At 48.3% G+C, this 17,411-nt stretch overlaps 1 protein-coding gene across 2 annotated transcripts in view; it reads right to left on the bottom strand.

Annotated features, from left to right (window-relative positions):
• The window catches only part of DNAH2 (dynein axonemal heavy chain 2), an 81,578-nt gene that overhangs the window by 48,772 nt on the left and 15,395 nt on the right, over positions 1-17,411 (bottom strand). Inside the window, exons 6-20 of one of the 2 annotated variants that reach the window (XM_074342256.1) lie at positions 16,770-16,880; positions 16,361-16,599; positions 15,229-15,420; positions 14,404-14,561; positions 13,843-13,930; positions 13,295-13,500; positions 12,714-12,843; positions 12,283-12,465; positions 11,599-11,813; positions 3,303-3,449; positions 2,339-2,495; positions 1,845-2,084; positions 1,364-1,552; positions 1,020-1,167; positions 364-556 (exon numbers count right to left, since the gene is read on the bottom strand). In XM_074342256.1, the coding sequence (XP_074198357.1) occupies positions 364-556; positions 1,020-1,167; positions 1,364-1,552; positions 1,845-2,084; positions 2,339-2,495; positions 3,303-3,449; positions 11,599-11,813; positions 12,283-12,465; positions 12,714-12,843; positions 13,295-13,500; positions 13,843-13,930; positions 14,404-14,561; positions 15,229-15,420; positions 16,361-16,599; positions 16,770-16,880 (2,596 nt within the window). Of the gene's footprint in view, positions 1-363; positions 557-1,019; positions 1,168-1,363; positions 1,553-1,844; positions 2,253-2,338; positions 2,496-3,302; positions 3,450-11,598; positions 11,814-12,282; positions 12,466-12,713; positions 12,844-13,294; positions 13,501-13,842; positions 13,931-14,403; positions 14,562-15,228; positions 15,421-16,360; positions 16,600-16,769; positions 16,881-17,411 lie in introns of those variants that run through there. The other variant, XM_074342255.1, reaches the window with a different exon arrangement.

A 17,411-nucleotide genomic window follows, 5' to 3' on the forward strand; every position in this document is an offset into this window, starting at 1 on the left:
GAGATGGGAATTCAGATCAGAATTTAAGAATCTTCTTCAATTTAACCCCCATCTGTGTTCTTAAAATGGAAGTGTTCACTTCTCTTGCCTTTCAGAGCCCTACGTCTCTCCTCTCCTAGCAGGACCTGTGGCATCCCCAACAAAACGGCCTTCTCCTTAAACACTGCCCAGCTCTTATCTGATTCCTACCCCTTGAGAAACAAAGGTCCAATGCCCTAGGTCCCGTGCTTTTCCTCTAGTTGAGGACATGTTCTCTATACCTCCCTTGACCCCCAACTCCCCCACCCGCCTACCCCCCGAGTCTCCAGGCTGGACCTCCTCCTGCGATTCTGTGCCTCTTCCAGACAGACCCTCACCCCTTACCGGGCAATGTCAGCATCAAAAGAAGACACAGGGGGGTTGAGACGTTGGTAGCGACGAATGAAAGAATCCTTGTTGATCTCCCAGATCTCCCGGTACATGTCCCAGGTCTTGAGGTAGCTCTGCAGCAGGCCCGCGTTGTTGCTCATGCCATTGCTGATCTGGGCCTGGATCTTCCTGATGTCCTCATCTCGCTCTTCAAGACCCAGAAAAATGCTTCTCACTAACTGCCACCCCGACCCGCACTCCAGCCTGGCCCCTGGCCACTGCCCCAGACCCTCCCCACCAACATCACCTCCCCAAAGAAACAGGGCTCAAATATGAGCATCAGAAAATAAAGGAGGAGGTGGAAATCCTGTAGGATTTGGATGTCTCACCTGTAGGTATCTAGGCCTCTCATATTCCCAGCCCCAGTCCCAAACTTGTCCCTCCTGATCTCCCACCCCAAAACCCAAACCCCTTGAGCATTAGTCACCTAATTTTGACCCCCATCTGTGTCCTTTCTGCTTTCCCCAATCCAGCCCCTTGACCTGGGTTCTCTCCAGTCATGGGAGACGACTGGCCCAATATGTCTGGAAACAGCCCTGGTGTCTCCTAGCTCTGCCCGGCCCTAAGCCTCTGATCCCCCTGAACCTGGTGCCCTCCCACTGCCCACTTACCCACGATTGTGTGGATGGGGTCACGATGAAACTTGCGTTTGATGAGAATTTCAGGGAGATGACGGAAGACAGAGATGGTAGAGATGAGGTGGCTGCCAATGTCATTGACCACACTGGCCAAGGTCTGCAGAGTGGGTGAGAATTCCACCTGTGGGAGCACAGTGGAGAGGGCTTAGCATAGGCTATGGAGGAGACAAGTTCAGGATTGGGAAGGCTGGACACCTCAGAACCAGGCCTGGAGGCCATGGGAGAAAGTCAAGGCCTAGGGCCAAGTTTAAGGATTGACGGAAACTGGCGGATAAAGTGTGATGGTTTTGGTGTGCTGGGGGCAAAGTGGCCCCTACCTGTGCCACACCTCCCTGCATGTCATACTTCAAAATGACAAGGACTCGGAAGAGTGGGTTGGGGCTGGTCTTTCCATCCCCATTGATGGCCTTCGACAGTTCCAACAGTGACCACTTCACATTCAGGCGCAGGGCATCTTCCATCATGCGGTCCAGCCGAATTGTGTACAGCATCCACTGCTGCTGAATCTGGTGGGAGAAGTGGCAGGGAAAGAGAATCCCTCAGGGAAGACAGGCCAGGTCCTGGGAAATGAGAACCAGTCAACAGGGAGGGGAACAAGCTGGTTCAATAGAAAGGCAGGACACTGAGTCCTGAAGGAAGGAGATTTGAAAGACTGAAGGTTGGGTGAATCCAAGACTAGAGAGGGATGTTTGAGAAGCACACACTGAGGGAAAAGGGGAAAGATGAAGAGAAGGGTCTGATGGGATTGGGGGCCTGGGGACTTGCCCAACCACAAAGCCCTGGCCACAGCTGCCCTACCTCAGGGCCATCATTCTTGAAGACTTCGTAGGAGTTGGTCATGATGGCCACCACATCCTGGTGCAGGCTAGTCAATTTCTGCTGCACAGCTGCCCGATGCTCTCTCTGGTCCTCCTCGAATTCCAAGTCCCTGTACACCCGTTTGCCACTAATGCGCACCAGCAGCGTCTCTGATATCTCTTGGGCTCGCCAGCCGATGGTCAGAGTGGACGCCTTGAACTCATTCACAATCGCCTGCACCTGGAGTCAGGCCCCCACCCATGGGAGGGCTTCAGCTTGGGAACAGATCCTCTGGACCTAATTCTATCCTTCCAACTGTCCTCTAGCTAGAGTTGCTGACATTAAAACAGAAAGTTCTTCCCTAAGCACACTTTATTTCTTTCACACTACTCCCTGGTCTCTCCATCACTAACCAAAACTCAGATATTAATTGGCCATGCACTGGCCTTTCGGTCAGCCTTGCAGACCTTTAGGGTCTAATGACCATGGCCCACCTTGCTGGCGTGTATGCGGCATTCCGTGATGAAGAAGGCACTGGCCCCCTTCAAGGCCCAGTGCAGTTTCTTGAGTCCAGGGTGGATCTTCTTATCCAGGAACCGGATACGTTCTTTGAATAGAGCCTGCTCATCTGGGGACAGCATGGCAATAATCCTGTGTGTAAGAGAAGACTAGTAGCTGATGGGGACAGGCTCTGATGACCTCTCCTCCACACGAGGAGACTTGCTGGAGAAATCTGAAAGTTCATGACTTTAGGGTAGTGGTTTCCAATAAGACTTTCTGCCATGATGGAAAAGTTCTACCATTTGTGCTGCCTAGTATTTGTAGACACTTAGCCACGAGTGGCTGTGGGGCACTTGAAATGCGGCCTGTGTAAATGAGTAACTGAATTTTTTAATTTTACTTAATTTCAAATAATGAACTTAAACAGAAATAGACACATGACCTAGTGGCTACCATATTGGACACCACAGTTCTAGACACCCAAACAAGACTACTGGTCCCACTCCCTCTGACTTGAACTGGGATGAGAAAGGTGCCCAACCCAGAGAAAAGCCTCACCCCAGAGACGAGTACTAAGGGTGTTAAGAGCAGTGCCAGTGTGGCCTTGCTCGGTTCAGTGAATCTTACATTGTTCTGTGCCAGTAGTCCTAATGCCACCTAGCTTCCATCCCAGAGAAGTGACCTAGGGGACAATATATATGGTCCAGGTGCCCCGCTGGGTGTGGGGGGACCTGCTGTTTTTGCTCTCTATTCTAAAGCTAGAAGGCAACACTGCAAAGGACAGGAATAACTGTAGGGCCAAACGAGAAAGCACAGGAAAGAATTTTTTTTTGTCTGAGATGGACAAACCGTGAAGGATGCATACTGTAGGACATGCACAACATCCTGAGGCAGATAAGACAAAGAAGGGACACAAAGTGGCACTCAGGAGGGCTGCAGTCAGGACTGGGGTCCCACCTGTTGTAGTCCCGAGCCACAAGCAGCAGGTTTTCGCGAAGAATGCGCAGGTCCTCGGCACGCTCAGCGACGGTCACCACGTAATGGGGCGTCTCAAACAGCAGCCGCTCCCAGTAGTCAATCTCCACAAAGAGAATCAGCAGGGACCTTGGGGAGGGAGAGAAGCCAAGCAGCAGAGGGACTGCTCAGGGCACGAACCAGAACCAGCAAGGGACAAAGCAGTACCGGCAGGAAACAAAGCAGAACCTCCAGGTAAAGAAGGTGGACTGGGTACATGGATTCTTGCTCCCCTCCCCAAGCCACTAAAATGACAGTAAAGGGAGGAGGGTTCGTTTGTTTAAGGCATAAGCCCACAAATACAAGGAGACAACAGTAGAAGAAATGTGAACGCGGAAAAGTAGGTGGATAAGGAGCGGAAGAGGAGTCTCAAAGGTTCTCAAAAGACCCAGGGGCTGGTGGCTGCAAGTATCTCAGAAAATGGGTGATGGGGGGACTGAAACAGGAGGAAAAGTTGAAAGTCTAGGAAGAAAAAGAAAAGAAAAGGAACTTAAAATTTAAAAAAAAATTTTTGTTTTAATTTTTAAAAAACAAGTGAAAAAAACCACAAAAGTTTAGGAAGCAGCTCTACCCATCTCCCCTCCTCTACTCTGCAGAGTTAAGCAAGTTCCCTCTGTCACTGCAGCATAAGACTGAAGGCTTCTCGTCTGGGGAGGCAGGACAGAAACAGAAGGTCTCTGGACTGGGGACCCCAGGCTCGGTTGAAGGAGCTCTAAGAGCAGGGGTATTGAGTGACATGTACACACTGGATGTTAAGACCCCCACCCCCACCCCAGCCTTCCTTTCCCACCCAGAAACCAGCACTCTGGCAGCTGGACCTACACTCTCCAGAACAAGGTTGGAAAGATGGTTTTCTGTGACCTCTGACCAGCCTACATTTGAAAGTCCTGAGGATGATGACCTCAGGAGTCCCCAGGAAGCAGCCCACCCTGACAAGCCTGCAGTGAGGCTCCCAGTTGAGAAGCCCCCGCTCCTGCTCAGCACAGCTGTCAGTCAGCTGTCTAGCCCCCGACCCTTAAATATGGACAGGCAACCAAGGATCATAGAACACTGGCCTCTGTCTTTCCCAGCACAGAAGGTGGGAGTCAAAACAAACAGAAAAAAGCCACCAGAAGGGAATGAGAGGGGACAGAGGTTGTGCAGAAAGGAGATGGCCCACCCCAAAAAGAAAAACCAACAAAACCACATAGAACATCCTCAGACAGAGATAAGAGACAAAAGAGCATCTGTGAAACAGAAACAAGATGCTATAATCGGGCCACCATGAGAGCTCTTGAAAGTTAAAAACGAGAGCAGAAAATTTTAAAATCAAAAGAAAGATATAAGATAAAGTTGACAGAAATCCCTCAGAAAGTAGAGAAAAAGACACAAAGATGGAAGGCAGAGAGGACTTTGCATGAAAAAGAGAATGGAAAACTCTCCGTGGATAATTTTTTATATGATTCCATGTTGGCATGATAATATTTGGGGAATACTGGGCTGAATATTAAAATTAATTTCACTAGTTTCTTTTTCCTTAATTAAACGCAATACCAGATAACTGAGTCGGTAGAGCGCATGTTTAGCATTCACAAGGTCCTGGGTTCAATCCCCAGTACTTCCATTAAAAAAATAATAATACTAAATGAATGAGTAAATGAACGTAATTAGCCCCTCCCCCAAAAAACCCCAAATAAATAAAAATAAAAATAAATTTTTGAAAAAGAAGAGAAAATTTAAGCTGCGTATGTGGCCTGCATCCAGAGCATCCCTTGCCGCCTCCCACCCAGTGACCTCCTCCTCATTCCAGCGGCCACACTGCGGAATTCATGTTCCACTTCCATCTCTGAGATAACCACGCAGACAGCAGACAGCTCCTTCCTGAGCCCAGTTTCCTCCCCCGATTCCACCACCTGCACTCAAGTCCTCCCAGTCTACCTGTTCTTTGATCCCATTGGACCTTCAGGGCATAACCCCTGGTCTTTCTTCCTGCCTACTTGTCCCCTTTCCCTACCTCCCTGCCTCCCTACCACCTTCTCCGCAGACCTTGCCCACTTTCATTGCTCTCTTGCCAATCCTCCCTCTTTCGCCTCGTTCCTTAGTCTAAGCCACCTGGCAAAATCCCCACCCTGGCTAAAGCACTGTCCGCCCAGCTGAGCCCATGTGAAGGTGGCTGAGCAGGACTGTAGGTTAAACGACCACATAGATTAGCCCGCTGCACGTTCAAGGTCTCCGGTCCCAGCTGGCCTCTCCAGACTGCATCCCTGGGGTTTCCCCAATCTGCTGTCCCTCCTGTTCTCACGGTGACTGTTTGCAAATCCTCTGCTATCTCAAACCTGATCTGCCCCTCCCCCTCTCTGCAGAAAGCCTCACCTTCTCCATCACAGAAATCCAAAGCCATCAAGCAAGAGAATTCCATGATGTCCCTGCTGTAAAACTTAGGAACATACCTGTCTCCACACTATGATTTCTCCCACTGACAACAGAAGAGGCCTTCCTACCACCCAAGGCCAGCCCCTCTTCCTGGGCTCTGTTTTTCTATCTGGTTCCCTCCTTCAGATGCCACCTTCTGCACCTCTCCTCCACCCTCAACCTATTTGTTCCTTCCCATCAATATTTAAATATGGCCAAGTTTCCACAATCTTAAAACAAAAATAAAACCCAGCCTTTCCCCGACTCCAATATCCCCCTACAGGCATCACACACCTTTTCTAGCTTATCTTATTTAAAGAATCATCCTCCGGAATCCCCTTCCTTTCCTTTCCTCCCATGCTTCAATCCCCTGAGAGCTGGCTCCCATCTTACCCTCTAAATCTGCTAGCATCAAGCTTGTCTAGGACTTCTTGTAGGATGTCTTGTAACTAAACCCCAAGAACCTCCTCAGCCCCATCCTCCCTGATCCCTCTACAGGTCTTAACATCCTGGTGGACTCCTCTCCACCTGCCTCAGACACACTCCCTGGCTTCTGAACCACAGTCCTCTTCTTATTAGCTCTGCCCTTCAGCAGAAGTACCCTTCTCTCTCCAGGATCCTTTAACAATCCCATTCGTTGAGGCACTGGAGACTCAGCAAAAAAAATCCACTTCCCCTGCAGCTCCCTTACATGCGGGCAAGCACTAAATTAACAAATGGGAAATAATATCACATTTCAAGTTTTTCACCTTTATTGGACAGGAATCTTCCAATGAAGGAAACTCTTTCCAAGTGCTCATTTATTTGTGATATATGCTTTAAGAGATTGTGGAAGAAGAAAAGCTGTTTTTTCAAACCTTGAAGATCTCCACTAAAATACGAATTATTTTTGAAACTGTGTCAAAATTCTTCAAAGTGAGTAAGGCTCTCTCAAATATGAAATGAACCGTGGATTACGAGACATTTAAGGAAAGCTTCCAAAGTAAAAGGGAGCAGCCAAAACAAGGGAAAATTACTTTTAATCAAGAATTCCAAATCCGGTCAAATGACCAACACGTGTAAGGCAGAAACAGTTCTCAATCATGCAAGAACTCAAAAAATGTATCTCCTATGCACCATTTCTTGGAAAACTACTAAAGAATGCACTCCATCAAAACAAGGGCATTAACCAAGAAAGAGGAAGACAAAGGAAATAGGAAATAAAACAAGAAAAGAGGTTCAGGGGAGTCCCAGGGCCACCTCAAAACCAACCAGTCAGACTGAAGCAAGAGTTACAAGGGAATTCCAGGAGGGAGAGCGCTAAGAAGAATATGAAACCAGTAACCTGCCCGACAAGTCAGATTGCGAGGGAAAATATTCAAATGGGCTTTATTGGTTGGTCTGGAAGAATTAACGATAGGGAACAGAGTGCTAACAAAATAGTGAGATAATTATTCATTCCAAAAAGAGCAAACATTGTACTAGAAAGGAAAGAACTAGAACAACAGAAAATTACTTGGCTCAGCAGCAACCAATGCTAACAAAGTCATTAAGAAAAACACTGAATATCAATTTAATCAAAAATTGTGTGATAGCTATACTGGGAGGATGGAGGGGGTGAATATATATGGGCACATTTCTAGTGGCATAAACATATTCTCATATGTTCTTCAAACTGGAGTCCTTGAATTTGACTCTGTAAACATCTTGGCAAGCCCACTTGGGTATGTACACTATCCAGTGGGAACCAAAATGTTTCTTCATTTTCTCATCATGCCAAGATTCTTCAAAATAACTTTAAGGCAAATTATCGAATATTAATTGTCAGTCAACATGATGAATTTGGAAAATACCTTCCTGAGGTTGAGCTGACAGCCATGCGAGGACCTTTTCTCACAATGATGCTCAATCTTGGCTAGAAGTTTGTCAACACATTTCTAGAATTCAAATTGATTCTATTGACAAAGTGAATTTTGTTTTAAAAATCAGACTGGGGGATTGTTCTTGTAAAATATTTTCTGACTTATCCTCAGACAAGCAGTTGGACAATAGAGGCAGGGTAGTGAAGCTGGATGACTTTTAGTGCTGACAGCCCAGAATGAACTGACCTGATGGACAAGGTGCTGTCAGATCAGGAGAAAAGGAGGAAGAGGAAGCCCTAGATGCAAAACACGGACAGACGCCAGCGTCCCCTGTCCTTCTCCGAAGAAGTCCCACTGAACAGAAGAGTCTGCTACATACACAACGATAACACAACTCTTTTCAGCCAGGTTACAGAAGACATCTGGAATATGTTTGTGTTAAGTGCAATCTATAAAGCTGATCTGGCTGTAAAACGTGGTAAAAGCCAATTTGGACCTCAGAGTTCAAATATTTGGGATATAAGGTGGGATAACAGAACCTCTTGTGAGATAAAATAGGTATTATTAGGGACTGGAAGGCTCCTAGAATTAGGGGAGAGTCAGGTAATTCTGAGGACAATCAGGACATTTGAAGAGCATGCTTATTTCAAGATCTTATCTAGAGCATGAACAGAAAAAAGTAAACCTGATAAAGTTATCTGCCCCTCTCTGGAGAATTCATACGTTTTGGAAAAGCTGAAACTGTCTTGGATGTCTTTACTGGTTTAATGAGCCCAGACTTTTCAAAATCCTTTCCTGTGATCCTGGGTTTCCCCCCCCCCCCCATACATTACTTACTGGATTGAGGCAGTTTTATCTTAAAACCACAAAAATGTAAAGCAGCTTATAACAGATCTCTCTAGAAAACAACTGCCAAAGGACAGGGCACCTCTTCTTTCTGGAAGAAGTGTTTTAGCCATTATCTGGGTTTCAGTTAAACCCAGGCTGTAAATACTTGGCCCGAAGTTGCCTTGTTAAGCTCTACTATAAAGATTACGCAAACGGAGTTTGAGATAAATATCTGTTGTGTCCCTCAACAAGAGATGATCACAGCAGACACGAGTTGCCTCTGAAGTTTACCCTGGCTACCTGGGGCACTAATCTTAACCGTCAGGTGGACACACCGCTGTTGGGGGGAAGGGAACCAGACGCAGAAAGCCCAGCTGAAAGCCTCCAGCACAGAATATTCAGGAACCTTATAGAAACTGCACAGCTTCTAAGTCCACCAACAGTAGGTTGGTTGGTTGAATTACAGTTCAGCCAAACTATGGGATGCTATAAGCCATGAAAAATAATTATGTGGTTCTGTACGTATAGAATGGAAGACTTCCCACACAGAGTGCTAACCTTTAAGAAAAGCAAGTTTCAAAAATACTGTTTAGAGTGGGATCCTGTTTTATGCATGCAGTGTGTAGTTTTGATTACATGGTAATCATGGCTGCCTCTAAGAAGTGAGGCTGTGTGCTGGATTTGCACTTTTTCCTTTATATACTTCTAGATGATTTTTTTCTTTTTTTGCAGTGAGCATGCACCTCTTTTCGTAATTTCAATTTAAAAATTAAAAAAGATCTTAAAAAATTAAAGAAAACCAACCATATGAAATGGGAGTGGGTGATAAAAATAAAAACACCAAATCATTAAGAATGAGAATGGTTATCTTTGGGCGAATTTTTTTCTTTCGTCTATTTTTCTGCATTTTGCAATTTTCTAAAATGATCAAGAATTTTATGATGGAAAATTAAATCATTTTGAGAACAGGTGAAATGTATAGAACAGCGTGTACAGTATGCTACTATTTATATTAAAAAGGATACTTAGATAGACATACACTCTTATCCCTGGGCTGTTACACAATGGTAACCTTGACCGTTTGTGCAGAGAGAAATTGAGTCACTGGGGGACAGCAGTGGAGGGAGATTTTTCATCCTCAGCCCTGGTATGACTTTTGAATTTTAGAACATGCATATATTACCCCTTCTAAAAGGTGGAAATGTTTTAAAAATTAAAACTATTATATCACCTTGCTAAATTTGTTTTAGAAATACTGTGTTCACCAAGTTCACAAAGGCAATTTTTCTGGAGGGAAGATGATGTTTCTTGATTGTTCATTCTTTGCGAGGACTTTGATATGTGTCATCGTGACTCCTGACCACCTCTCAGGAAAAGATTTTTTAAGTAGATGAGGAAACTCAGGCTCCGAGAAATGCAGTATTTGCCTGGGGTCACATGGCAAAAAAGCTCCAGGCTTCAAACTCTAGTCTGCGGGGCACAGAAGCTCACGCTTTATTCACTCTCACTGGCTGGTCCCGAGGATTAGAAGGAAGTAGCCACCAACCAGTGCTGACCTATGGCCTCTCTTTACCTCAGCTCTTGTTTTCTCTCCTACTTCAAATGTAAATATCGGTCATTGATGTTTAATAAAATTCTGTTCTTTGAATATGATCCTTTAATTCAGGGGAAAAGGGCTCCGAGTTAACAATACTCATATTATCCCAAGCATGTCCAGGTGTCTCTCCAAACATAGTACCTTTGGGAGAACCCAGCTTGAAGGGAGCATGTGCCTCACAGATTCAAGCCCATTATACTCTTGCAAACATCATAGCTGGGTCATCCTGCCCTAGTCTTCCATCTCTTCAAAATCTTATTGTTGATTTATGAGGCTATTTTTCTATGATCCTACTTGGCCATTCCTCAACAAACCACAAACCCTATCAACACAGATCTCGACATGCCTCCCTGGTCAAAGGCTTATCTCAAACCTCTTACCCTCTTCTTCACGTTCTGCTTATCAACTGCTTCCTGTTCCCCCGGGGCTCCTCGCATCTCTGTCCTCCTCGCTGCTGCCCTTCCCTTCACCCCTCTGACCTGACACTCGGCCCTGTTTCTCCATCTCGGTTCTTTTGCTTTCTTCCTCAAACATAATGGTCATCTCCCCCTGGTGAGGCTGCCTTCAGCTCCCAGGACAGGCACACTCAGTCTCTCTGACTCAGACTCCGTCTCCACACAGGTCTTCTCTGGCAAAGCCCCTTCCACATTTGCCACAACAGATAAGGACAGTCCATGAATTAAAGCCAATTCTAGTAGCAAAAACCCAGAAGCGTGGGAAGTGACTCTTATTATAGGGCCTAGATGACGACAAGAGGGAGCCAAAAACATTCAAGTAGGAGGTTATTTCCTTCCGATTCGGGAAAAACTGTCATCAGGTTTGTAATCTCTGGAGATGGTTGCCTTACACAGTTCCCTCTTTATTTCCCTCTTCTGTATCTTTTTTTTTTTAAGTTTTTTGGGGAGAGTAATTATGTTTGTTTGTTTGTTTGTTTTTAGAGGAGGTGCCGGGGATTGAACCCAGGACCTTGTGCATGCTAAGCATGCGCACTACCACTTGCGCTATACCCGCCCCTCCTTCTTCTGCATCTTATATAGAAAAGAGGCAGGGCTCCAGGGTAGAGTAACAGAGGGCAGGGACTCCCATTGTGTCCATCCCCTGTGTCCACCTCACTTCTTAGCACACAGAAGGCACTCAGGGCATACTTTTGAATAACTAATAAATGAATTAATTAAATTTAAAATAATTGTAATATGAAAATGTCATGATTATAAAGCTGTAAGAGAGGGCATGGTCTGACAGCCCCAGCAAGTCTCAGGCGAGCCGTCTCAGGTGAGCCCCCTCGGTGGCTCGTGGTTTGGATGATTTTGCTGAACCATCACAGCCATCTAGTGGCAGGACACCTACATCACTGGTCTAGTAGGTTACTGGGGTTTTTCTTTTTCTAATCAGGCTTTTTGGGGAAGATCAACGGTGAAATTAAAATTAAGAAGTGATAGTAAACATATTACAGGATAAGAGAGAGTTAGAAGAATAGACAGAAACCAAGAGATGGAAGTTAACCTCTTGGGAGGGTTGGGGAACTAGACGGCACCCAAGACAGGACAAACCAAGGGAGAGGGAGTCAGGGTGGGTCTCGTACTTGTCAAAGTTGACGTCCAGCATGCCCGCCTTCTCCTGGTTGATTCGTAGCAATGGTGTATCCAGCCGCCGAATGCAGTCCTTGTCCAGAGTTGATGTCCAGTCTTGGAAGGTTTTTCGAACCAGTTCATCAATGGCCTGAACCATCTGCTGATAGGTGTGGACAGTCTCCTCTCCAGTCCCAATGTGGGGCAGGAAATGGGCGTTGGAAAGACACTGAGGGGGAAAAGCAGAGATGGTCGGAGTCTACTTGCCAAATTCGTCTGTGTTACCATCTCCCTGAGGCCACATACACACAACGGTATGCGTAAGGCTCGCCACGGAGACTGATTCTCACTCCTCAAAAGTGGGGCCAAAAAGAAGGGTGAGAGGAAGAGACCAAGGCACGATGAGAAAGGGAGTCGAAAAGAAGAAAGAGGAGCACAGAGATTCAGCTCAAGAAAAAAAGAAAAGGAAGTCAGTGATAGGAGGTGAAGGATTTAAGAGGCACAAGGTCGAAAACTATTAGGAGCCCTTCCTCAGCGCAGACGGCAACGTCTGCCGGCCCTCTGGTCCGACCCCGCCTCGGGTCAGGAAACCTCTCCAGGGAGACTCCCAGCACCAGCCCCGACCCTCCCAGCTGTGGGCTCAGCCTGCGAACTCTGCGGCCTCCCCGACAACAAGTTCCGGACAAGGCCAGGCTTACGTTCATGACTCTATCGATGCGCCGCCGCAGGATCCGCACCCAGTGCGCTTGCCCGGAATGCTGGGCCATGTAGGGCTCCAGGTATGGCCACTTCTTGCTCAGCTCGCGGTTCACGAGGGCCAGTTCGCTATTGAACAACACGTAGAGATCCACCGCCTTCTTGTCGTATGTTCGCTTGATGACCTGACAAAGAAGCGGAAGGTGACAACACGCCCCGGGGATGCGGTTGCCTCCAACGACTCCTCCTGGGGAAAAGCTACACCCGGCTGTGGGAGTCCCGCGCCCTAGCCATCCCGGCACTCGGGGAACCGCGGGAAGAAAAGAGGCAACTGAGGACACGGGAGAGAGAGTGAACGGAGGTTGGATGGTGCTGGAAGGACCAGGAGAGGCAAGAGAATTAGCGGGTGGAGGAAGCAGGCCCGCGGCGGCACCTCTCGGGTTGCAAGCCTGTGGAAGGTGTCCAGCAGGAGCACCCCGTGCTCCACGTCGCGGACTAACTCGAAGGCGGAAGTGATCAAGTTCTGAGTCATCACCTCCAGGTCCTTGACTCCAGCTCGGAACCTGCACCGTTAGAGACATGTTGAGACTGGGTGCCCTCACCTGACCCCAAGTACATCCCCTGAGTAAGACCACCACGCCGGATGTCCTGACGGCTTCCTAGGTGCCAGCCACTGACTATGAGCTTTACATGCATTCATCCATTTATTCCTCAAAACAACGCAATGAGGTAAGCTTTCTCCCTAACCGTTATTTTATACTCCAACTGGTAGAACAATTTGCCCAGAGTCACATAACTAGTCTGTGGCAGAACCAGCATCCAAGCCCAGAAAGGCTGACTCTGGAACCCTGAGTCTGAGGAACCACCTCCTTTCTCGAGCTGCTCCCCACCTTGCCCTCCCCATCCCTGACCTGTCACCTCCACCGCCTCCCTGGGTACACTCTGGCCACTCCTCCTGCTCTTGTTTCGCAACCTCTGCTCTACCTGGGGTGGGGGCAGCTGTAATGCTGTCACCTGTTGTAGTCCTCGTGCCAAGAGGTGTTCTTGACGTCCAGGATGCCCCCGCGAACAGCTCGCAGCACATGCAGGTTTTTATGAAAGATGTCCTCGATCTCCAGCAAGTTCCGTGCTATCTGGGGCCCCTGGGCGCCAAAGAAGCAGGGAAGGGGACCTTGCTTGCCATCCTCCCAGCGGGCAAAATGGTACTGACAGTCACACACCTGCAAAGAAGTCAGCGTGAGGCTACCTGCCCTCCTTTTTGAACTTGTCAGTCCTGTGCTCTTTGGTTTAGCTTAAAATGTCTAAGAACTAAGGAGGACCAACCAGACGCAAGGGGCTACCGGGGTGAATTTTAGCTGTAGCATGAAACATGAGATACTAAGGCAGCGGTAACAGGCAAAAGCCTCAAAACACGGGATGGTGGTCCGGCACAGGGTCAGGCGAGAAGAGCCAAAGCAGCAAGTCCCACGTGTAGCCTGAGCCCCAGCTCCCCCAGCTCCTGGACAGGGATTCTGGAGCCTCTGCTGCTGGCTTTGAGTCTCCTTCCCTGACAGTCTCCCCACCTCGATAAGGTCCTTGCAGCGTTGTACAAAGGCATCGACCTGGGCGAATATGCTGGTCTGGTCCAGGACCCAGCCCCGGTTGGAGAACCTGTGTAGGAGAAACACTGACCGGTCAGAAGCAGGAACACGAGGTATCAACCTGCCTGTACCAGGCTGGCACTGGGGGTCCTGGTTCAGGGGGAGCCTTAGAAAATGAAACCCTAAAAAACAATTTTCCTGAGCCCTGAGAGAAGAGACACAAGGTGAGGTGAACCGAGAGGAGACAAAGCATCTCTGTTCTGGGAGAAGGTTTGCACATAATGGAATTTTAGACTTTAGGGGCAAGAAAGGAGGAAAAGACCAGGGGGGATTCTTGGGATCAAGGAGAAGAGGTTATAAGAGTTAGGAGAACCTAGGGCTAGGAGCTAGAATATCTATATTCAGAGAGGAAACTTGGACTCTTGCGAAAACTCTAGAAGAATATAACCCATAGCCTTAAACTGCAAGCAGAAGGAGTCAGAATCTACCCTCTACGGGAATGATGAGGGGTCACACATGCAATTCTGGGGAGGCACGTCGTACTGGGTGTGCATCTGGGCAGCCCGTAGGTAGTGATCTTTCCAGGCGTGACAGCAGGAAATGCAGCCCTGTAGGTCCTCCTTGCTGGAAATGACAAAGCCCTCAAAGATCCGGTCCAGGGAGATGGCACGGCAGCATAAGCGGATGATCTCATTGCTCATCTGCAGAAAGGGTCCCAACAGCGTCAACTCACAGTCCTGATTGCACCCCCCCGGCACCCCCTGGACCCCACCTCAGGTCTCAGCTTCCTACCTCTTGATCGGGTTCCTGATACCCAGCTTGCTGCTGGTCCTCCAGGCTCCACCTCCACCCCCTGCTCTGCAGCTGCGCTTCCCTGCCAGCGCTCAGCTCAGCGCCATTTCCCCTACTCTTTGAGTCGGTCACCCTGATGAAATGGGCCGGGTCTTTCTCCTCAGAAGCCGGTGTTCCTTCCTAAGTCTGCCTCTCACCCACTGCAAGCTCCATCTTTGGAAATGAGGAGGAGAGGGTCTTCCCCCTCCTTTACAGCTCAGCCTGGGAGTCTGTCCTTCCTGCCCTCCTCCCTGTGCTCCAACCAGGCCTCTTCACAAAGCCTCTCTTCCTGCCTAGACTCCTTCCACCTGGAAGCAAAAACTTCCAGCCCAGGCCCCAGTGCTGAGCATCACTAAAGTGGACTATGTACGCAAAAGCCTTTTGTCTCTGTCGGCCTGAAAGGCCCTCCTCACTACCTCTCCACCACCGATCCTCTGGTCAGCGAATCAGAATTTCTTCACCTTCTCCAGAAATCTGAGTTCTATCAACGTGGCCATCCCCGTAAAACCCTCCGTCCTACCCTCTGCAGACACACACCTTTCGGAAGAGGGAGGTCAGTCTCTCCCGAGTGTTGTAGTGGGGAGAGTTGACCCAGATGATACGGATGAGACTGATCAACCTGGGGAGTTTACCAGAGATGTCCTTAGGCCGCACGTAAGCCAGTTCCTGGTAAGGTTCCTTCAGGATCGACAAAAAAGTCAGGTTTGACTGGGCTTGACGAAAGCCGTCCTGGTAGTAAAGGGAAACCAAGAGGAGACTTACCCACTGGGAAGAACGGGATCAAAGTGAGTGCTTTCGATCCCTCTGGAACCCCCTCCTGACTGGCCTCTCCTGGGAAGCGTTCCCAACCTACCCTACCTAGTGCCAGTCACCTCAGGTCTCCGCAGCCCTTCAGGATCAGAATCTATACACACCTATTTTTATGCACTTACTAGTTTCTTTGAAAGTAGTTTTATGTCTTTTCTCATGTGTGGGTTCCACCTCCCCCACTAGGCTGGGAATTCACCAAGCTCAGGTTTTGTGTCTGTTCCTCTAGTTTCTCCAGTTGAATTCAGAGCTTTGCACAAAAGAGACCCTCAATAGTTGTTGATCAACCAATGGGACATGACTCCCATCCCTTCCCCGTTCTCTACCTGGGTTTTATTCTTCCCCACCTCGCTGTGGCTCCATCTGTTAATTCCTAGCTTCAAACACCCATAGGAAGAGAGGGCCTCTCTCTCTGTGTTCTACAAGTCACGCCAATCTTCTGTGTGTCTCCAGCACTAACATAATCAGCTGTTCCTACTCTACCAAAAAAATTTTTTAAGTGTTTGTCTTGCAACTCTTCTGGCTGACCTACATGGGTTTGCCCTTGACCCCAGCCCATCTAGTCATCTCTTTTATGTAAGTCTTATTTCTCAGCTGGATTGTAGGGTTTGGGCCCAGAGAGGGAACTCAATGCGGTACACTTGTTGAGTAACTAGGTGTCTCCCTAACTAAACTATAAGCTCCTTGGGACCTTGGGTTCTACTACTTTTATACTCTCCCTCCCACAAGCACAAGCCCAAACACTGGATGGATCTATCTTTGCCTTCGATGATTGTGTTGGCTCTCTCTTCTTAGTACCTTATATTGTCTCAACCACTGTCCACTTTCTGCCCAGCCTCCATTCTTTGACCCACTCACGAACCTGGATCTGCTGGGCCAGCTTCATAAAGGGCGCCAGGTAGGAGGACTTGGCTAGGTGCAGGATGGACTCAATGTGTTTCACTCCCTGCTTCACCAGCTGTTTACTGATGCCAGACAGGTCCATGCATCGGTTGCGCCAGAATTCAATCTCCTCCAAAGGGCCTAAATTTTCTCCTGTCTCCACAGACTCCTGGGCACTGAGCACCTCCTTTATCTGCCTTGTCCAGTGGACCACGGAAGCTGCCAGGGAGAGGACAAAACCTCCTGCATTTTTTTGCAGTGCTCCCCAATTGTGTCCTTCCCTCTACCCCCTCCAGAGCCCTCCTAACCCCACTGCTGTCCCAGCCTCTGGGCGGCCCCCTTTCCTCTCCCCTAGGATCCCCGACACACGGGCAATGCCAGCCACTCACTCTCTAGCCGCTGCACCAGCTCTTTGTCCTTAACCACCACCTCAGGCTTCATGTTCATGGCCTCTGTCGGGATGTAGAGGACAGTGTGCCCCTCCAGTTTGTACCGAGTATCTAAGGAAAAGGAAAGGACCGTGGGAGTTCACAGAGGGCGATGAGTTTATGCCACCCCAGTTCCAATCGTGGTGGATGATCTGGGGCCCAGGAAGTATATGCATTTCAGGAGAGCAGGCAGGAGAAACCATGACTCAGGCTTTTTTGATATCAAGCAGGAAAATGACAGAAAGCAAGAGGGAAACTCCACTGAGATATAATAAGAGACAGTCATAAAATAAAATCACAGATCTATATCATGCCCTCAATACTCTCTTCTATGACACGCGTACTCCCCTGCTGCCCTGCACCACCTCCATCTCCCCTCACCCCACATGCAGTCTTTGAAATTTCCAACTCTGAGCAGGTCTGGCCAACTGTTCTACAGCAGGATTAGAAGGCAAACTCTGTACCCCGTTTCAGTCATTCAACAAACACACACGGAGTACCTACTCTGTGCCAAGCAACTCAAGCATCCAGGATCACTCTTCCACCTGCCTCACTCACTCTACTGTTGGTGGGGACTAGGGAGAAAATGGACACTCTAGACTT

This window comes from Camelus bactrianus, chromosome 16 (genome assembly GCF_048773025.1).
Source record: "Camelus bactrianus isolate YW-2024 breed Bactrian camel chromosome 16, ASM4877302v1, whole genome shotgun sequence".
Classification (NCBI taxonomy): Eukaryota; Metazoa; Chordata; class Mammalia; order Artiodactyla; family Camelidae; genus Camelus; species Camelus bactrianus.